Source organism: Varanus komodoensis, unplaced genomic scaffold (assembly GCF_004798865.1).
Source record: "Varanus komodoensis strain SLA01 unplaced genomic scaffold, ASM479886v1 scaffold6_2, whole genome shotgun sequence".
In the NCBI taxonomy this organism is placed as follows: domain Eukaryota; kingdom Metazoa; phylum Chordata; class Lepidosauria; order Squamata; family Varanidae; genus Varanus; species Varanus komodoensis.
The window spans coordinates 8,675,861-8,698,201 of record NW_025336346.1 but is presented as its reverse complement, the minus strand read 5'-3'; the positions used below and the strand labels follow the sequence as shown (position 1 = coordinate 8,698,201).

Genomic DNA, 22,341 nt, shown 5'->3' with positions numbered 1-22,341 from the left:
TGCACTTACAAACTGCCCTAAAGCATAAATTTTAAAATGTGAGTTGAAGACCTACTGCAGAAGATTGTCATCACCATAGAGAGAGGAAGCAAAAGCAGAGTAAGGGGGCCTCCAAGGCATGTCTTCTTGCCCTGCTGATCTGCAGGGAAATCTCTCTTGCATTTCCTTGTTGCAAAGAGGAGGCTGGGTGGGGGTGAGCAATCCACATTTTTTCACTTTTGCAGGGGTCCTGTACCCCTATCCCTGACAAATGTTGAGGGCTGACTGGATACGATCTGACTTACAAATTTGTCTTAAAGATGAATTTCCTTTTTCTCAGGAACCAAACCTGTTCATAACTCAGGAACTGCCTGTCCTTAAATTAAAATTTGAACCATATTTTAACTGTATTAGTTTTTCTTTATGTAAATCGTTATTTAATTCCTACTAATCTGATGCTTTTGCAAACATCCCCATACATCATAGCTTAATTTTAACTGGAAAACTAGCCACTAAATTATTTCTTTCTCTCTCGTCCCTAAATGGTGAGATCAACAGCCAGCATATGTAGGCATTTCCATACCATAAATTCTGGGGAAAAGGTTATTTCCAAATATTGTGAAATGAAATACACTTTTCCACATGCTACTAAGGTGACAAAATTTATCACTGATCCTGTAACAAATGTTCTGGAGATATTAAAAAAAACCTTCATGAATTTTTAATTAAGACTATATTGATGACAGTTCAAGGAGCTTTTCCCCACATTCTTGTACCAAAAGAAGTTCTCTTTCTGTTCCTTCTGTAATACCAGCATCATCATAAAGTGTTTCCCATAAAAGCATAACACATTGAAATAAATAAACATTATTAAAAACAAATCAGTAATACCATTTGTTCCAAGTGAGACCAAGTAGACTTTAACTTCCCTATTTTTGACTTTTTTCAGATTCATGCTGACATTGCTTTATCTCTATATTTGGAAATTGTTATGGCTTGACAAGCCTACAACAGTGCCTAGCCTAGGCTGCAATGTCAAATATGTCCTGCCCCTCACTGTGTTCTTACACATGCATGTTTTGTTTTCGTGCTTGTACCATTTAATAACATGTAATTTGCATGGGAGAAATGCTGCACTTAATATAAGTCACCCTTTAAAGATCATGTAACCAATTTTGGTTTCTGAGGAATCAGCATACAACACTGTGTTCCCAAGCTGGCTCACTTTCCAGTGGATTTTACTTCCTTTCTGTGGATGTTCACTATTAGCAAATCTACCCTTTCCAAAATCACTTACCATTTTAAGAATTCTGCTCTCTCTGTCCAAGTCATCTTATTCACATATTTAGATTGATGGATGGCTAAGTAGTTGCCCTTTACATGAACTGCAAGCATCCAGCCAAATGCTTGTCAGTATTACAGGTAAAAAAAAGATGTTTGATTTAACTGCAAACACAGTATCTTGTATACCATGCATCTTATTTAGCCTTTGCAATTTATAATTGTGCCAGTGACAACTGTTAGAAAAAAAATCCTGTGCATGATCAGTCATTACTCAATAGTAAAACACACATTCACTAAGAGTATTAGTTATAAAAAACTTCCACTGTGATATTTAAGTGATGATTTATATAGTGTTGTTTCTTTTCACCTTGAACAAATACAAAATACAGTTTTATTTTATAAAAAAACCAGCTATTTTGCTTTATTAAAATAGCACATTTAGTCAGTGAGAAAATTAGTCTCTCAAAATTGGGTGACTCTAATCTACTCCAGAAGATTGAATCTCACCAAAAAGTGTGATTCATCCCACTGATGTCAATGAACATGCTCACATACTGATGGCTTTGAATTGCTGTATAGTAGTCCAACAAAATATATTTATGCTAAACAAGTGAAACTGAGGTGTGTGGGCCTTTTTTCTACAGTAGCAGGACTGCATTAACAAAAAGTTTAGTTTTAATATGGACCAAGTCTTTCAAGATACAAAAATAAATTTAATAATAATATGAAGCATCCCGAAATAACACCCCAGTACAATATGACTGATTGTATATAACTGTACAAATACATCTAATCTATCAAATACAAACATAAACATTACCTCTTTCCTCCATCGGTGTAATTGCACTTGTTCTATTGTAAGATCTTACATTATCCAAGTTTTTGACTTTTGTTGTCATTGCTCCTCAGCCAAACTGTTCTACAGCTACTTCTTAGAAATAAGTATTAATTTACAATATCTATCTGTTCTTTGATCTGCCCTTGAAGGGGGTGTGAAACCTGTATGTGTTTTGCCAGAAATGCTTCCCTTTCCAAGTGTAGCATAAAGGCTCAAAGCATTGTAAGAGTAATAATAAACATACGTAAATACATACATAATCTAACCTTAGTCCTTTTCAAGTTTTCTGCAGGATTGTTTAATTTATTATTGCCACTAGCTAAGCGAAGGACTACACTCAACACTCATAGCAGGTTTTCCTGTAGCTTAAGAATCTTCCTCAAACAAAAAACCTATGAACAAGGGTTGGAAGGAAATGGAAATTGTCCATATGGTACAATACAGATACTGCACAGTTAGAGCCTATTCTGATTTCACAACATTTTGCATAAACAGCATCAATTTATATTTTTAATCATCTGTAAGTGCGTTTCCTGCCACACCTTCCATTTTCCCACTGTTGAATGCAAGCGTGTCCACCGTTCCTGCTGAAGAGCAGAATCATTGTTTTCATTATTTTGCTTTAACTTTCCTTCTTGCATCTTTATGTTTCTTCCGACAATCCTGGAAATGTTGCAAATTTAATGTAATTACTAGAAGTTCGACACTTTAAGTTACTAGTTCAAATGTTTTCAGACTCATGAATTAACCAACTCCACATCAGAGGAAGAGGCAATTCTTTGAAAGGTGTAGACTGAAATTTTTCAAGTTACCCTATTGGTTGAATTAGGACAGATGAAGTAATGTACATGAACCTCAGAGCACTGCAACTAATTGGAGGGAAAATTGTATTCCAAAGTGTGTGTGTGTGTGGGGGGGGGGGAGATGTCTTGCTAGCACAGACCTAGCAGAGCTTTGAATAAAAAAGTTAATCCACCTTCAGATTTTCCTGTGCCTCTTGGTAGGCAGGACTGCTCTGTCCAAGGTATAATTTTATAATGTGCATATTTTATTAAGGGTCATGTTTCTTTTAAAAAACAACCAAAGGCAAAAAATGCTTTTAATTTAATACGTACAACAAACTAAAGAATTACAGGTAAACTGTATATTTTAGTTACATGCAATTCACATGATCTGCATGAGCAGGGTGGCAAATATTATGTGCTTTTCCCTCTTAGTTTTAAAGGTTTAGGAGTGTTGCAATTTTAAGAATAACTTCTAAGCCAAAAGATTACCTAGAACACCAATGAATCATACCAATAATTCTCTCATTCACATACCTCAAGTAACATTTGGCGCCTGCTTTCCCAGTCTTCTGCATCTTCATCAGTGTTGGAGGATTTGCAGAAGAGCTTTGGGCCCTCTAGAAAGGAGATAAATATTTCAAACATAACTGTTAAATCTTGCTGCTACTGCAAGTACAGAAGAAGGATGTTATCACTGCTAGGGAGAGAACCCAAGTCCTGTCCTAGATGAAATACTTGATGCTTTAATAGCTGAATACACAGGAGGGCTCACTGATTTGGTGCCCCTGTGGTCCATTCTCACCCTTCTGTTGAGCTGCCTGCTAGATTAATCATCACTTACAAACTGGCAGGGACAAAGATTACTCAAAGGGACAAAAATTAATAGTGTCAGAATCTTAAGCTATACTTTGACATATGGCATTCCCAATATTGTAGTTGTTCTATTCAAATTACTGGTTGTCAGTAAAGAAATCTATTAAAACATAAGGGGGGAAATATTACAACATAACATGTATCCAACAGGCAGAGCAAGAGTGACAGAAATAGTAACTCATACCCAACTAATTCCCAGGGTAAATCATTACTTTTCTGAGTTAAAGATAATCAAGCTAAACTTCTTTGAATAATAAAATGACTTATCATATTACTGTGCTTAAGCAACTTTCATAGTAACAACTAGGAACAAATCTGATAATTAAATGTTTATTTGTTATAAATGAAATCCAACATTTAGCAGAACATTTCTGGTTTTTACCTTTTAATCTAATATCATCTTTGGAGAAGAAGAAAAATCTAATGTTTGAGTGTGGTACAGCTGAAGACCTGAAAAGCAAGCAAGGACATTACCAGTGTCCAAAACAAATTAATCGTACAATCAACCCAAAGAATGAACATGTATTTTTAAACAATGAAAAGTTCAACTTTGAATAATTTTAAATACACATTATTTAAGATACAAATCTATGCATGTTTAGCTAGAAAGAAGTCCCATGACACCCAGCCAGCATGGATTGTGCTCTTCATGTGTTATATTTTTTAAAATTAGAATCTGAAGGATGGTTTTGAGAGATGAACTTATCAGAGATCAGGATCTTAGAAATTAGATAATAACCTATGTTCTTCAAGATTGAGGAATATTATTTAATACTGAAAATAGTTTGTATTCAGTGTTTATGAAGTGCACATTTAGGGCTGTATCCAAACCTTTTAAGCCCACCTGCATAATGGGGCTTCCTGTCCTCCTCGTAACTGCAGTCCCATGCCAGCCCCCTAAGGCCCTCTGAATGTTTGGGAACCTCAGAAAGGGCTTGGGATGTGACATGAGCAAATATAGCAGTGGGGTAAATCACCACAGTCGTTCCAAGGCATTGGAAAGGAACATACGGAGTTTCATCTAGGGCAAGTGTGGGACTTGGGTCAGAAATGATTTTGTGGTCCTTATGGTGCACAAGACTGTTGTTTTGATGGTCCTCTGGATGTTGGACTACAACTCCCTTCATCACTGGCCATGCTGGTGAGGGTTGATGATAATTAGAGTCCAACAACTTCTGAAGGAACAGATTCCCCAACTTTGGTCTTGATTGGCACTGACAACTTGTGGCCTTTCAGAAGTGGACACTTATGACTGCACTCAACCCTACCAGCATAGCCAACGATGAGGTATGCTGCAAGCTTTTGCCAAAATATCTAGAGGACCACAAGTTGCCCACCCCTGTCTTAGGGAATGCATCCTTAGATCACAGCATGATATTTGGAGTTTATTCAACCTCCCCTTATGAATTCTTCATCAATACCCCTTTATTCATGTAATTACATTTCCGTAACATCTTTGCTTTCAACTACTTCTGGATCATCTGGATCATCTTCTGAACTACTATCCTGAAAACGTGGATCTTCTTGCCATGTGACTCTTGAAGGCTTTATTGTTTCAATCACATAGGGTTCTGCAAAAGGGAAAAAAGGCATAAACCATCCTTGCTTTCAAAGATGAGAGATTTTAAGGACAAAGAAATCCAACACACAAACTTTTGAAATAATTCACTCTGAGGTTATAACAGTGTCTCCCTACATTAGGCACAAAGATTGATCATGGTTGCAGTGGAAATGATAATACACTAGCGGGATTCTAGATGAGCAAAGCTTCTCTTGTGTTCCATGAGTGTATTTAATTGGATGTCTCCCACTTGAAGGCTTAAGAGTGACAAATAACTTTCTAATGTTCTATGCTACAGGTGGCCAAAACACACAGTTCTAATAAAAACATCTGACACCACTTTTGAAAGAAGTTTGGGCTTTGACTTTCATGGTCTTCAGTGAAGGTTTTTTTCAAAGCAGAGAGCCAGACTGAGAATGTATCTCTGAACAATCCTGTGGACATGATTTAATTCACAGATGGTTTACTCAAAGGAGAGCATTTCCAGGCAGTTTTAAAGATCTTAATGGAACATGGGGCAGAGATGGTGTCTTAGATATGCCACACTCTTGCATTTTAGAGCTTCATAGGTCACCACCATCCTTTGCATTCAGCCTGAAAGGCAACAAGAAGCTAGCAAAAATACTTCAGTAATGGTATAATATAATCCTAATGATCAATTCCCACTGAAAATTTGAGTGACAGTGTTTGGAGCTGCCCTGCACAAAGCAACCTACAAATGTCAAATTCAGAAATTATGAGAGCATTCAGTAAAGCTCCTGTCTACAAACTGAAACTATAACCTTAGCATATATACTGGTACCTTCTTTCATAGGTGAACTTTCCTCTTCAGCACCAAAAAAAGAGAAAGCAAAGCCACTATTTTCTTCTTCTTTGTCATTTCCACCAGCACTGAATGTTAACGCCTCTGCATCAGCTGGATTTGCTTGTTTCACATCTTCATGCTTGTCCCATGGTATGTATGCTGTTTTTCCATCACATTTTTTAGATCCAAATACCTCTTTCAAATCCACAGCAACACTGTAAAATATTTCTCCAGACACTTCAGGCAGTTTTTGAACTTCCTCCTTCTTCTTCTTTGTTTTAGCTTTGCTGTAGGAATAAAATGCAAATTAGTCTGAATTTCTTATACTTTATATGTTATATATAGGCTTACATTCTGCAGGTTTTATTTTACAGGGAAACATCCAACATGGTGTTGGCAGAAGGACATGCCAGGAAACTAGCTTTCCTGGCCCCCTTTTCCCTTGGGTACCAAGAAAGAAGAAGGTACCAAGTATGTTCCCTACAGCCCTCCAAAAACATTGCAAGGAGGTTGGGAGGCTTTCCTGAAAGGGGTGAGGTATGGTATGGGGCTACCCCAAAAGTCAGGAGGAGGCACTCTTAAGAGCAGAAGTTCTGCTTACAGAAGGCACCTCCATCCTATTTCTGGGGATCCTACTTTCCCCTTCAGTCCCCCTGCCAAACCCAGTCCTTTGAATTTGGCAATTCCTCGCTGTCCAGACCTTAGAGAAGCATTTCCAGGCATCTGTGGGTGCTTCCACAGAAAAAGTGTGGTAGGGAAATTAGTTTTCTGGAACTCCTCTCTGTCAGTGCAATTTTGAATGTTGTCCACTACCTTATGCTGATTATTTGTATCAGGATCTTATGACAGAGATATATGAACGCACAGTCTTGCACACTCTATTTTCCATAGTGACTTCAGTGTGTAAAAAGCTGAAGGGTGACTGCATTGCTTTACTGATTTTACTTGCTTTTTTGCATAATAAGGTACCTACACTTCAGAAACAACACCATGTTTAATTTCAGCATCCGATGGCTTAGCAATCTTACCTCCTCCATAAGAGAAACCCATCACTTCTGTGAAGCCTAATTCACTAGCAAGAAACAGTTATGAATGTGTGTACCCCTTGTCTTTTCTAAAGAAAGGCAAGCACCTTTTCTCCCTTCCCTGTTACTGTTATAATTAGAAGAAACCTCACACTAATCACAGTCACTATTGCATAAAACAGATATGTGGATAAAGAATGTCATAGAGAGTTGAAACAGAAAACCATCCAAGCAAATGGCAGATTAACTCTAGCCATACAAGGTTGAGGGAAGAATTACCTCTCTTTTTCAGTTTTTTCTGGCTTTCGTTCAAACACTGCATGTTCTTGCCTGGTAGGGTCATAGCGTACAGTATTCATATCTCTGAAAATGGAGAGAGAGAATGAGTTGAGTACTTTTAATTAAAGCTAGGTGTCATGGGCAAAGTTCCTCCAAACATTCCTCCAATGAAGACCATGGCAACATTTATAACAACACAATCTAATGTGGTTGCCACACGTTTCTGAACTTGAAGAAGTACCAGCATCCAAAGGAGGGGAGAAGGGCACAGAGGCAAAAGCTGCCTCCATGCTCTCCCATGCTACTAGACACTTACTCCCAATATCAGCCATCTAAGTCTTTTGCCCAGAAGGACGACAGGCTGCAATGCTGCCAGAATATACCATATCCTGACAGAGCTTCACGACTTCTCTGCAAACCCCCCTCCCAATGTTGTCTCCGAGGTTGGCCTTCTCGCCTTGGTGCAGCAACCAGCACAGTTCTTTCCACACCAGCTGTGAGGGGGAGAGGGGCGGGGTGCCCTGAAATCACTATCCCACCTCTAACCTCACAGCATGTTTCCAAGGTCAGAATTGGGACACCAAACTGGGACTAGAATCCCTACATTAAAAATATATACATTGTGTTCATATCCTCCTTGACTGCAGACAAATAGGATGCAAGGCAAATAAATTGTTTATAGTGCTACTCTATGCATATTTATTCAGAAATAAGTCCCATTGAGTTCAGTAGGGCCTGCTCCCAGAAATGGGGTATAGAATTGCCCTAATGGTTCATATCATAGCATCCTTATTAACATTCAGCTTGTCAGATACAAATTAGTTTATCTTTTGTAAGTGCAGGGAATGAACGAGCTTTCTCATTCAAACATATCATACCAACTAGAGACTCAAGCATTACTTTATAAACAAATACTATACTTAGTAGTAAAAAGATCTATATACTCAAAATCATGTTGCTGTATTTGTATGTCCTGATACTCAAATAATGCATTTGTGTTGATATCTATTCAAGATACATAGAATACAAGAGAGATTTCATCAGTTGCTCCTTCCGTAAGATTTGCATGAAAATTTCACTTACTCAGTGCCATGGTATCAAAACAGGACCAGCATCAATAGCACTAAGCTATATAAGAGACGATGAAGGAAGGCATGCTCTAAGATTGCATGGTGCTTGGGCTGAAGACAGTCCAGTATATGCTGGTTTAGAATCCTTACTTGGTCTTGCTAAAACTCCTGTGCCAAATTTGTCATAAACAAATGATAAAACCTACTGTGGGGATGATAGGGCACAGATAGTAGAGCTGGGAAGGAGACTGAAGCTTGATTTGCTCAAGTCTAAAGGACCATGTGCTGTGGGGAAATGTTAAGCCTGAAGCCAAAGAGGATACAAAACCTTAGGAGTGGTAATAATTGAACTCCTTAGTTTCAGCATTGCCATCAACAAGTTCTGTTGCAACGACCATGAGCTCTTGCTATTCTACTACTCATAACACATGATAGTATTCCAGGAAACATAAACAAAAAACTAGAGTTTTTAACAAAGAAAGCACTGAATACTAATATTCCCTCACCAACAGTCAGTTATATTTTCAATTGTTTTTGATTTTTTAAATAGTTATTCTGCAACAAACATGCAAACACTTTTTCTTTAAAAATTGTTCTTTGATCAGTTAAAATCTGTTGTGAGACACTGAGTACAATTTACTATAGGAAAGTACATATACTAAATAAATTAGTGGTAAGAAGTATGATACATTCTATCACTTCATTCATCTGAATGTTTAGAGCACGCCAGAATTCCCCCAATAAGAAAACGATCATACTTGAATTTTCTGGTATTTGCAGTTAGCTTGCTAGGTTTGGGAGGTTCTACACCAATATGCAGAAGACTTTGCAAGATCTCAAGATTTTTCTTTTTTTCTAAAGTGAGTTCTTCCTCTTTATCCATTTCCAATTTATTTGATTCATCTAGCAGGAGAAAAGTTCATTAGTGTTAAAGAAGGGTTTCAACAGGCTCAATTTTCAGCACCACATTGTCATATTGGCTGCATACAGACATCATGCCTAAACATGATTTGCTTTCAATGGTAGAACATTCTGTATTCAGGGGTTGCCTAACCAGGACATCAAACAGTTTGAAACTGTTTATAATGCACTGTTTAATCCAATTATGGTTTGACATTACATGCTACTTTACAAGCCACTGACAAACCACATTAATGACCATAGTCCACCCTCGAGAATTTGCTGTACTGTGATGATGTAGAATCTTACTAGGCTGAGTAGATGCACAATTATGTATATAGCCTAACAACCCTAATGCACATTTAAAGCAAAATGCTTTCAAGACTATTTTGTTGATTCTCAGTTCACAGCGGTAATGGCTTCAGGAAGGTTTTGTAAGATAATATTTTATATTGAATAGGAACTGACAAATCTATATAAGTTACTCAAAACTGCAAAAAAGAGTATTTTGAAAGGTGACCTTGCTTCTCCTTAAACGTGCAGAGTAATTCATACGATTATTCTAGCAGAGAGCAGTTATGGTGCGTGATTCCTCTTTTCCCACTTTCTACATCACTTATGAAAATGGGGACAATATCTGTTAATAGGCTTTTGACACGTTTTGGAAAAGTAGTGGGTAACATGCAATATGAAATATTTAAGATGATTACAGCATAAGGTTCTGTTTCTAATAAAGGTTTGTAAAGTGCTCTCCAAAGCAATCAACACCTAACCTTCTTGTTCACTGTCACTTTCCAGGAAGCGAGCATCCATACGGAACCTTTCATCTGTGCCAAATCGTGACTGCAAATGCAAAAGCTTCAACAACAAAAAATAGATGGTTAGTATTCCCTCTTTCATGGTTCATGCCAGATATTCAGTCTTTAGTAATTGCCATGTGCTAAAAGTGACATTATGTGCAAACATATAGAGATAGAAAGCCTTTGGAAGTGTAACATTTATAAACATGATTTCCATGATGTAGTCCCACATACTCAAACACTGGAAAGGTATGGTTCCTGCACAGAGAGCTTTTATGGTGAAAATAAGCTGACCATACAGGATGCAGTTAGAATGGAGGAGGAGGAGAAAAGGTACCTCTGTGCAAGCATAACTGGTCTGATACTCAACTTTATGTAATGCTGCTTCACCTACAGGGGAGGCAGGTGAAGAAATCAAAGGACAGAAAAGCTATTTGTTGTCAGAAAGAGAAATTTTGCCATGACTTAGGGTAAAAAATGATGAAACTAACAAGGTCTACAAGCTGAGCTGTAAACATGGGAACATGTATTTGGAACTGTTTTTCCTAACATGGTTAGGGAAAATTCATCTACAGAAATGCAAGAGTAAGGAGATTTACTAACCTTCTCACCAGTTTTACCCTCAAATTGAGGTTTGATTCTGAATCTGTCTTCTTCATCGGCAGTATCTGAGTCTTCCTCACTGCTCTCAAACAACTTCCCAGATGTTTTAGTGGTGAATCCCTTGGGCAGAGTAAGAAATAAGTAAGAAATAAGCACAGAACTTTAATAATCAGTTAATTCTAAAAGTAATTCCAAATACTTTTGTAAGCTCTGTTCATTTGTAAGAAAGAACACACTCCATTAGATGATATGGGACAAGCAATGAGCTCCAAACCCTGAGTGATTCAGGAAAACAATACGAGATTAACATTTCTACAGCTCTTCCATCAATTTCCTTTACAAGAAGAGTTTTGGAAAAGTTTGTCTATCCCTTCTCTGGATAGTAAAGAAAGAGTACCAACAGTGACATTTGGGAGTGCATGTTGGAAAATGCCTGGAAGGTTTTTTTTTTTTTACATTTTTTGGTAATACAGTATTTCTTCTTCTATATTATCTTCCATTAAATGTTGCTTAAAATGTTCCCTGTTTGCTGCTGTTGATTCTGTGTATCTTGGAAGTTTCAATAAGGTTTGTTTTTTTAAATAGTGCCAGTAACTGTAAGAACAGGCACATGTATTGGATTAGCCTCTCCAACATGTATTCAAGATTCTAGAGCAATTTTTTGGATCTATTAGAAACCATTTTCATCTACTTACTTTTCCCAGCGGCTCTCCTGAACATCCTTCCTTAGAGACTACTTGTTCATTTTCACTGTCTGAATCAAATACTATATGTTTCTGCTTATTTGTTGATCGCGTTTCCTACAAAATCAGATTGTAAATCACGATGAGTATGGAAAATTAGAGCACTTTCCATTTTATTTATGTATTTATTTAGGCAAAAGACATAACAAAGCTACTCCACAGCACTTATACTCAGTATCTGCTGTTCCAGTATAAACAAAGGATAATGGGAAAGCATTGCCTGAGCACATTCCCAATTTTAAGGTGAAATCCTGTGCCCTGGCTTTAAGCACTTAGAAGCTATGTTCAAGTCCTCAACTTAGTTTTGAGTAACCATGTGTAACACTGTGCTGTAAACTGGTCTTTACAGCACAATCTTAGCCATGTATAGCCAGAATTAAGTCCCACTGTATTGAGATTTACTTCCTCATATATGTGCTTAGGTTTGCAGCCTAAGTATGCTCATGACTGCAAGATGATTGGACTCAAGTCCAAATGAATATAGCAGGATTTCTTTCTTAAAGACATACAAGATTGCCCCATTGATTGTATTGATATTATGGCTGCAGGGGACAATAATTCTGAAATGCAAGGTTTTATGATCAGCCACTATTACAAATACTTTATTTACTAAAGCTATCTAATGCTGCTATTTACCCAAGTTCCAGTTCTGTATCTTCAAATATTCTATACAACTACTAGGTCGGTATTTAATGGTAGTGTGCTGCCAGTGGAAAACCAATTCCCCTTCCTTTCCTGCAGGCTGTTGCACATGCCCCAAATCTGCTCTGGAGGTTTAGGAGACCCTTTGGAACAGATCTGGGGAAAGGAAGATAGGGAAGTCCCATTGCATGAACAAACTTTCACAATAAACACAAAGTATAAAAATAAAGCTACCACACTGGTCAAAGCTCCATGGATAAGTTTCTTCTGCAGTTCTCGTTCTTTTTGCCTCTCCTGCAGAGCTGTCAGCCGTCTTTCATTATCCTGCAGCTGTTTTGCCTTTGTATCTGACTTGCTTGTAGTATTTACAGAGTCCAGAAAGGCTGCTTCCTTTTTCAGAGGACTACTTAAATTCTTACTCTGTACAAGACTGGAAACTTCAATGGGAGATTCTACTCTGGATCTCTTGGAAAGTGATTTGACATTTTTGGATTGCTTTTCTTTAGATGTGACACTCACATCACTGCTTTCCACTTTGCCAGCTTCTGCACTGGAAGTGTCAGAAATGTCAGGTTTTAATAAACGACTTTCTTTGTGAGAGTCTGATTTAATTTCTTTTAGTGAAAGTGATTTGTGATTAACCCTTTCACTTGCAGAGTCTGAGCTCCGAGGGCTTGTAACATTTTTCAGAATGTCTAGATGAACAGGGTTAGAAGTAGTCTGATTAGCTATACCTTTTTGTGTGCCTAATTCATTCTTAGTCAGTTTCATATTTAGGGACCCTATTCCTCTGAAAGGCTGAACTTTCGGCTTTACATGTTTTTTCTTTGGATTATCTTCATCAGAACTCTCTTCTAGAAGGGCGGAAACAATTTCCTCTGGGCAGATGTATTTTTTCAGAGTAGGGCTACTTGTGTTTTTCTTTATATTACTGCTAGTACTATTAATGGGAGATGCATTGTTGCTGCACTGAATATTGCTTTGGTTACTTCCCGTATCATCTTCATCTGTAGTGTCGATCTTTTCACTGGCTAATCTCTCCAAGTCTTCTAATGTAAGATCAAGTCTGAAGCAGCTCTGCATCACTGCTTCATAATCACCATCAGGCTCACTTGTGCCAACAGATGAATCAGAACTTTCGCCGTCCTCAGACTTGCATTTATTATTGACACTGCTCTGTTCAGGAATCTGAGCAGCCGTAGTATATCTTGCTTTTTCAGGCACTGATCCTTCTTGCACTTTTTGTTTATCAAGTATTAACCCATTTGAGTCAGAAGATCTAGAACCTGCACCATGCGTTAATATGCCTTTCTCAGACGTGCCATCCATTCCTTTGTTGCCTGCCTTAGGTCCCTTTAGAGCATCAGTATTTTTCCTATTTGGCATTCTAGTCACTGCTATAATTTCATCTGTGTCAGCTGAATCATAACTGGATTCATTTTCATCAGTCCTTACCATGCCATTACATGCTGCCTTGACATCATAAGCTTTTTGTACAGACCAATGAGTATTATATTTCAGCTCAAACTCGTCTCCGACAATTTCCACATTATCTTCAGGTTCAGTACCATGATTATCTTTGAGCACTTCTTTTTCTCGTGTTATGATGGCTCTGATTTCTTCTTCTTCTTCAGAATCCATAGCATTGTCAGACAATTTATTCATATTCCTGTAAGATGTTAAACCAGTTCCAAGCCTCTGAGCTACAAAGCACTCTTTGCTTTGCTTTTTTGTATCAGGTGTTTGGTTTTGAACCACTTTTGCTTGGGCTCTGTTTGTTGCTCCTGATGAAAACTGACAACATGAATTCAGTTCTGTCCTGCTTAAACTATCCTTGTCTTGTACTTTCATTTTCTTTTTAGGTGGCTTCTTGGTTACAGGAAACTGTCCTTGCCGTTTCTTACTTATGATATCATCACCTTCTTCCAGATGCCAAGTAAGCTGGGAAATGGAAACTGTTTCAGGAAGGTCTTGATCCAGTTTTTTTATATTATGGCAATATCTGGAAGGGTCATATTTTATGATGTCATCCCTTGAATTAAGGAAAATAACTACCCTTCTGCTGGCAAAAATTCAGAAATTTAAGAGAAAGCTTTGCTTGCTTTCCTTCTTTTAAAAAGAAAACACTAATTTTAAAGAGAATCCTGTCTCCCTGCATTCCAAAAGAAAAGTAGTTGCATGATAAACTAGTCCAATTATAGTTGAGCAGGTTTAGGCTACAGTGTAATCATGTTATCGCCTGATATAGGATTATGTGTTGTTATTAAATTGCTTATGTAATGCATTTTGAAGATGTTCAAGTACACCACCCAGGAACCAAAGAACTGAAAGGAAACACATGACCATGGTGTCCACATGCAAAGCCAGATCTCTGCTAACAGTACAGCTGCTGTGCCATAAATACAGACACATCCTGAAACAGCATTAACAAAACACTTCAAACAGTTTGCATGCATTGCACCCACACATGAAGAACAGCAAGCCAAGCCACATTGTAGGGGAAAAAAATATGCACAGCCACACAACCCTAGCTGGCAGCAAGCCAATTCCTCATTGCTGAGTCACTGAAACCTCATCTCCTGCATCAATGTACACAAACATTAAAAGGATACTGCATACATGCTACTTCTAATCACACACAAGCAAACATTTTTAGAACCATTCAGTTCAGAATATTTTTAACACAACGTATTTGTTGCATTCTTGGGGCTCTTCATTATTCTTGATTAATGATTTCAACTGATAGTCCCTGTTTGATTTCTTTTGTTTTAGACCAGCCACAGGTTGGTACAGCTGCAGTTATCACACTGCGGACCGGCGGGGGCAACTTATGCATATAATCCTCTGGATGTTGCTGAACTCTCTCAGTCTCAGTCAGCCAGGCCAATAAATAGACATGGCTGGAATCACAAACCAACATCACATGAAAGCTGCAGGTTCCTGCCCCCCATAGTAAGTGGTGGCTTGTATTAAGCATCTTCATCAGAAGGATATTTCTCTTGAGAGGGCATGTCTGCCAGTCTTATCCTTCTAGTGACTGAAGAAAGAATCTGGGTTCAACCCAGTATTAGGAACTGGGTAGTGATAACTACCTGTGTCTAACATCTACCTAGTCTTCAGAAAAGGATATTTTGTTTTTGTGTTGACTTTTCAGGTGGAGGATGGGTAAAACTCTGCCGAATTTGCCAACAACCCAGTTCTATGAAAGAGAACAAAATTATAGAATTATTTCTGAGTTACTTGTCCATACAATTTGAAACTTTAAAACAATTAAGTAACTTTAAAACATCTCGCACAGACAAACAGAGCTAACACATTTAAAATAATTCAAAAGTCACATAGAAAAATGGTTGTGGTAGCCTATCTAAAACTAAACACAGAAGATGCCAGTCTAGCATCTTTAGGGAAAGAGTTCCACAATTACGTGGCCACCACAGAGAAAACCTTGTCCCACCAACCAAGCCTGTTTTAGTGGTGAAACATACAGAGGGGCTTCTGAAGCAAAACTTAAACTGCAGGAAGATTCAATTGGAAAGAACTTGTCTTTCAGATATCTCCCTCCACATAATTTATCATGGCTTTTGGAAATCAAATGCAACAACTTTAACAAAGACGCATATAAGTGATAGTGCAGATGATAAGAAACAACTTTTACTGGGAACCCTTTAAATCTAAAATTTGACTAACATCATCATGCCTACCAATTAGATGACTTCCAATAAACTTCTCATACCTTATGGTTGGGCACTTCTGTTCCTGGTACTGCTTTCAAATTAAAATCTACAACTCCAGACTTCTTCATCGATTCGGTAATGCTGGCCCTACCATTACTGTCTTCTTTTTCCCTTTTTATCTTTGCCTCTTGACGTTCCTGTGCTAGTCTGTATGGCAGCACATAAGTGCAGTTTGTCAAGAGAAAGAGATTGAAAAGAGCATCAAGAGCTTGTATACATGCATGCAGCTTGAGTCTAGCTCAGAGCCTGCAAATCCCTGACATTTACATGTTTTTGTCTCCCATTTCACAATACTGGCAACAATGGTCATCAACCACCCTGTAATGCTTTTAAAATTAAGAATATGAGAAGTAAATTTTTTGTGTGAGAATGGTGAAGTCAAGTTCTGATAAAGAGAAGAAAAGAAAGCATTTTATTCCTTAATTATAAGTGTAGAGTTTTCCCTCCCACTTTCGGTGGACACTGAGGTACACATAAAAAGCTGGTTCTGCAAGTTTGACCTCTGTCCATCCAACATTTGTATAGATTTCTTCTTTTCTGCACAATTCAATTATTGCAATCTGTTATAGTGTACGTCCTATGCCTCAAAACCAACACCCATGGAAAAATACTTTTCTGAAGCTTAATAAAAAGCAAATGTTTGGCTTAACTCCAAATGATTATGTCTGTGAAAATCCTATAGATGTATTCATTTATATACCAAAAAAACATAAAAACCCTCTGATAAAGCACCCCATGGAATTCAATAAAAGTTGTTTGTAAAGTGTCAAGAATTACCTGTGCAAAAAGCTCTCTTTGGCTAATTCTATTTGTAGCATCCCCCCTTTCCATTTTGTCTTATTTAGAACAGATATACCTTTTAAAAGAAAATGTAAACAGAAACAATGTTTTAACTTATATATTGATAAGCCATTGTTTATTAATTTATTATAGTCCTACAGGACTTTAAGCGGTTTTCAACAACTACCAAATTATCTCAAGTACTGCTGATCAAGGAGAAAAACAATACAGCCTAGTGGATAGGTAAATTGGGTTGAGAACTGGGAAACATGGGCTTCAAATACTAATTCAGCCACATGCACATGTTTCTCTCACTTGAAAGAATGTTAAAGGGTAGCTTGGTAAGCAAGGAAGAAGAGGTTTTTATAAGTCTTAGAGAAAACAGGAATGTAGGATTGATATTAACAGAAATAAATCACATCAGTAAAGGGTTGAACAGAAATATGATTATAGGAGCATGCATGAAATTATATGAAGGCATATATTTATTTTGATACATTTCTGAAATATAAAATCTTTAAGTAGTTCACATGTAAATATTAAAATCCACACAGAGTAATTTCATAAAAGGATTTCTTTAAGGTTCTCCAACAGCAGTTGGGATAAATTGGGAATATTCTACTTTTATTACAAGAATACACACACAGATATTTTCAAGTTCTTCAAGAGGCTCAGCTTAAAATTAAACATAGAGACTATAAGTGCAAGAAAAACATTAGATCAATATGCACTTGAGTTGTGTAAATCAAAAGTGTTTTCCTACCTACAGATTTCAGTGTTATTAACCAGTTTTGTTTCAGTACCTGAGACACACTTACAAGAAGTTACACTGCCAACAAAGTTCACATACTTACATTGTTTGAGTTCTTTTTCTGACAGGGTGATGTTGATATATGCAAAGGTTTTTGTAGGATTTCCTGTTCAAGAATGAGAATCTAATTAATCCAAAAACAGACTTTAAAAAGAAACAGCTTACCAAAAAGAAAATTTTAGAATAGAAAAATATCAGTATAATTGTATGCATGTTTATTCAAAAGCAAGGCCTGCTGTGATCAGACATTACTCCTAGGTATGTGTGTAGACTGAATTGTAGTCTTACAACATTTGACAATGCCATTTTATTAGTACAAGGAACCTCTGGTGCAAATCCAATAACATCACCTTGTGTGACAGGATTTCTTGGAAAACCCATCACAAAGACTAATGCTATTGGTGTTGAGCTAGAGGTTGCTTATGCTTATGGTAACACAATGTAATTTGTGTTACTAGAATAATATTACTGGTTACTACCCTGGCTGCTATTTTTGTAATGCAAGTACTTTTAAACAGTATAAATATATTACCATGTTCATCCTTCCGGGTCACAATTTCTGTTTCTTTAACAGTTCCAAACTTGCCAAATCTTTCCTGTAATTCAGCTTCAGAAATGGTATGGCCAAGTCCTCCAACATATAGTCGCTTTGTAACTGCAGCTTGCTCCATATTAAAAAATTCAGCAAATGTGCTAGTCTATCATGTCCTCTTACAGGTATGGCTTTTCTATAAGGCAAATGTTTAACACTGAAATTATACACATTATCATCCAAAAATAAATTTAAGCAATTCAAAAATATAGGACAGCAGGACAGCAGACTAGATCATCCAAACCAAGGACAGGAAACAGACAATAACCCTCAAGGCCTGTGTTCAGTTTGTGGACACTTTCATTTTTCTTGTGAGAATAAATAAATCATGCCTACCAGAATTTAGATACCTGATCTGTTGCAAATCAGGTGTTTCAGTTTAAAATGAGTTTTAGCTCCTTAACCAATCCAGCAAAAACACTTTCTTAGCAAGAGTTTTGGTGTGTATGTAGTACTAAGTCAGGAATCTGCTAAAGTTAATCTAAATTCTGGTTTAGTTCTCCAGGTCATGCAAGAGCATGGAGTCAGGGGTATGCAAACTCCTTTTTGCTTATGCGTGTAGCATTAAACAACAGTTTACCACCAAGTGTGAATACCCCATCCAACCTATCATCACTTTAATTCCAATTTACCACAGTTCAACCATATCATTATGAACTTGCATTTAGGAGTTCAGCCAGAAAGTTATGCCATTTTAGACAGAAAAAAGCCTTCAACTTCCGCCTGAACTTGCACAGGATTGCGACCTAAGTAGCTCGAAAACAGCGAGGACACCAGAAGTCTAAAATCCCTAATGGAAGGTACTGACCCAGCTTGGAAGAGCGAGCCCTAAGCGTCTGCTTTCGAAATGGTAACTCGCAACTGCTTCTGACGTTTTGACCAGGGAGGGAAAAGTGAAGCGCGACACAGCGGCGGTTGCTGCATTTGAGCGCTCGGATGGTCCGAATTAAAGCTGCTCTCATAAGCGGACTTCCTCCTACAGTCCTTAGCTTATTCGCTCGACGAAGCTTCCTTCTGAATGACGTGCCCGCAATCAGCCCGCAAGAGAAAGTCAGGTCGGTCCCTGACACTCCCACCCCGAAACCAAGAGGGCTTACTTAGGATGCTCGCGGCTGCGCCGCAAGAGATCGCGAATGCGCTGCGGCGCTCCTCCTTTCCCCACCAAGCCCAGGCAAGCGAGCGAGCGCCCAGGAAGGGAGACCCGCCGGGAACTGCAAGGACCGGCTCAGCCCCTCCACGCTGCCCGGCAGACCCTCCCGGCGTGGTCCCAACAGAGCGCTCCTCGCGTGCTTTCCCCCCCGCTCCACTTCCGCCACGCACTCCGGAGCAACGCGTTCCGCGGAACTGCCGGACGTGCAGCCGGCAAGCCCTAGTTCGTGCGTCCGCCGCGAGAGAGGAGGAACTGCGGCCCCTAAGCAGCCCCTGCAACGGCGCCGTTTTTTGCCTGTCCCCGAGGATAGGAGGGCTGAGGAGGAGGGAGACGGGATGGTGTTGCAGCAGCCCTCCACTGTACTCCAGCGTTAAATTATTTGCATGCGAGAGCGGCCCAGCCTGGTGCCTTCCAAAGGTGCTGGCCTGCAATTCCCATCATTACCAGGGAAGGAGAGAATTGCAGTCTCGGACGCCTGGAGGGCACCAGCTTGAAAAGACTCGTTCCCCTGCAAAAGATTTCAAGGTTGCCCCCCCCCCAACGTATGGATGTTCGTGTGCAGAAAAGCAACTTGATCCTCAGATTTAATGGTTTCTCGGCAGGGGCGGCTTTAGATGGTCACCTGTATTAGTTAATTGCCAAGCACACAATATGACCGTTAGCACTCTCCATCCCGTGCCTTGTAATTAATTCTATTTCTTGGTATGTTTGTCGAACCCCTAACAAATACGCCAAACATGTGCAGCTATCCCCTTTAAACACACTTCAATCACAGCATCATCATCCTTATAGGAATAAAACGGGGTTTGCTTATGCTTGCCGCTTTACCGGCCCCCCTCGGCTCCAGGGCCCTGGACTTTGGCTCCAGGGTCCTACCCTGGCTGCACCAGCCGTCACTTAGGACCACAGTGCCCCGGCGCTCCGGGCAATTTTTTGCGCTTCATTCAGTGCGACAGGTCCTATCCCAGACCGGAGTGGGCAGGACTGCAGCCTTAAGAACACCAAGCACAGCACACATCCGCTGGAGCTGTTGAAGAGCACACACAAATATCGTAGTAGAGGTCAGAGCCGGCGCTGTCACTTACTAACAGTCAGGGGCTGATGTGGATTTCCACCCCCCAAAGAAGACACTCATAGCAAAGAAGGGGCGTGAAGTTCTCCCCTGCGAACAGGACAGCCAAAGGGAGTCGGCACGCACTTCCCAAGGCAAACTAGTGGGGCGGATGCAATCGCAGCTGCGAGCTTCATGGCACTTGGACTGAAGACCACTTGCTTCCCCCTCCCCGAAACGATGGTTCTTCGCTCTCTAATTTTTTCTAATCTCTATGAAGCGGCCGGGGCCACTGTTTCCCAGCCGGTCAGTTATATCGCAGACACTTCCGGACTGAACTATATGACTGCTAGGAAGGGGGAGAGAGAATGCCAAGCAACGAGGCGATAGACTTCCCCTTCGACCACAGGATTTTTTTCTTTTCGCGGCAAGGACCCAGAGGTTTTACTGCAGGCTTCGAAGGAGGCAGACGGTTCTAAAGCTCGGTCTGTGACTTCCCCGGCCATCTTCTCCTCCCTTTCCCCCTCTCGCAGTCTACGCGATGGTACTGCCTCAGTGGCGCTTTATTTGGCGGTTAGTTCAGAAGGGGAGAGAAACGTTCGGCAGCTGCGGCCAAGGCTGGCCCGATCCCTGGTAGGTTGGGGCGGGGCGGGGGCCGCTTCGGGGAAGCGCAGCCGCGGCAGTCTGCGGGGCAGAGGCATCCTCGCGGCTTGCAGGGCTAAGGCGGCTGTCCGGGGGCGCTTTCGGGGCGGGCTGGGTCCGGAACGGCTTAGGCGAGGATCCGGGCGTCGCTTCACAGGCGGTGCCGCGGGGACTGCAGCGGTGCCCGCAAACCTCCCCCGTCCCCGGCTTCCGCAACAGCAACGACAAAGCTCCCCCCCCCCCAAAAAAAAAATCTTTGGAAAAGTAGGGCAGTTTTCTCTCCCTGCAGAGCCTTTTGTCGTAATCTCTTATTCCCTTCTGCTCGTTCGACTTGCTATTTTCCCTCGCTCTCTAGCCCCGCTATTTCTTTCCTCAACTTTTTGCCTTGCTGTTTCTCCCCTTCTCTGCTTTTTAGCCTTGCTATAGTTTCTCTTACCACCACTGTAATGTAGGGTTGGCTTAGCCAGGTCTCCACAGCAGCCAGTCTATGACTAGCCGCATCCTCCGTGGGAGACAATTTGCAATGATGCCCACAGCAGTTTGACAGATTCCTAAATGTGCCCACAGGTCCAAAAGGCTGTGGCACCTGTTTTTAGGTGGTTCAAGACACGTTGTTGTTTTTGAAATGTGGAATGTTGCTGCCACTGCTTTTTGACAAGAGTGCCTCTGAACATGTGCTGTTCTCTGTTGCCTAGCTTTTCTGTTCTTTGCAGTAGAGTGACTATATTTACAAGGGGGCACAGCCACTATACTTTTTATTATTATTATTATTATTATTATTATTATTACATTTCTATGCCGCCCCTTGCCGAAACCTCGGGGCGGCTTACAACATGATAAAATACATTGAAATACAATAGTACATAATAAAGTACCATTAAATATAAAAATACAAAAAATACATTGATTTACAAATATAAAATTAAAATTATCAGTATAAAATAAAAATATAGGAGGAGAAAGAGAAGGAAGAAGAAGTTGCCATGGCCTGATCATATGTTTTAACAATTGAAATGATGTTTAAATAAAAAGGTCTTTACCTGGCGCCGAAAAACCAGTAACGACGGTGCCAGGCGGACCTCTTTGGGGAGTGAATTCCATAGGTTGGGCGCCACCGCAGAGAAAGCCCTCTTCCGGGTACTTACTCTCCTAATTTCTTTCATGGAGGGTTCCTGGAGAAGGGACTCTCCCGCAGATCTCAAAGGGCGGTCGGGCATATACGGACGTAAGCGCTCGTTCAGGTAGCCAGGACCCAAGCCGTTTAGGGCTTTATAGGTCATAACCAACACCTTGAATTGGGCCCAGGCTTCAATGGGAAGCCAGTGAAGCTGACGGAGGACTGGAGTCATGTGAGCATAATGCCCCGTCCCCGTCAGCAACCTGGCAGCTCTATT

The 22,341-nt window shown here is 39.9% G+C and overlaps 2 protein-coding genes across 4 annotated transcripts in view; one reads left to right on the top strand and one right to left on the bottom strand.

Annotated features, from left to right (window-relative positions):
* Positions 1-1,652: 1,652 nt before the first annotated feature.
* On the bottom strand, positions 1,653-20,412 carry NOL8 (nucleolar protein 8). Of its 3 annotated transcripts, none has more exons than XM_044451541.1 (17): positions 20,340-20,412; positions 18,045-18,240; positions 17,556-17,618; positions 16,699-16,777; positions 15,921-16,068; positions 15,318-15,386; positions 12,422-14,212; positions 11,498-11,602; positions 10,803-10,922; positions 10,173-10,257; positions 9,258-9,402; positions 7,430-7,513; positions 6,123-6,412; positions 5,201-5,330; positions 4,142-4,209; positions 3,421-3,503; positions 1,653-2,764 (listed from the first exon to the last, which is right to left on the bottom strand). In XM_044451541.1, exons 2-17 carry the CDS (start codon positions 18,181-18,183, stop codon positions 2,714-2,716), a joined length of 3,450 nt encoding a protein of 1,149 aa, XP_044307476.1. In that variant the 5' UTR covers positions 18,184-18,240; positions 20,340-20,412; the 3' UTR covers positions 1,653-2,713. The 3 variants fall into 3 exon arrangements, with proteins under 3 accessions (XP_044307476.1, XP_044307473.1, XP_044307474.1); XM_044451538.1 differs by lacking the exon at positions 20,340-20,412 and adding an exon at positions 19,202-19,365; XM_044451539.1 differs by lacking the exon at positions 20,340-20,412 and adding an exon at positions 18,913-19,187.
* Positions 10,192-22,341, top strand: part of LOC123034300 (centromere protein P) — a 213,830-nt gene continuing 201,680 nt past the window's right edge. Inside the window, exon 1 of the mRNA XM_044451549.1 lies at positions 10,192-10,279. The gene's annotated coding sequence lies outside the window, so the exon portion shown is untranslated. The remainder of the gene's footprint in view (positions 10,280-22,341) is intronic.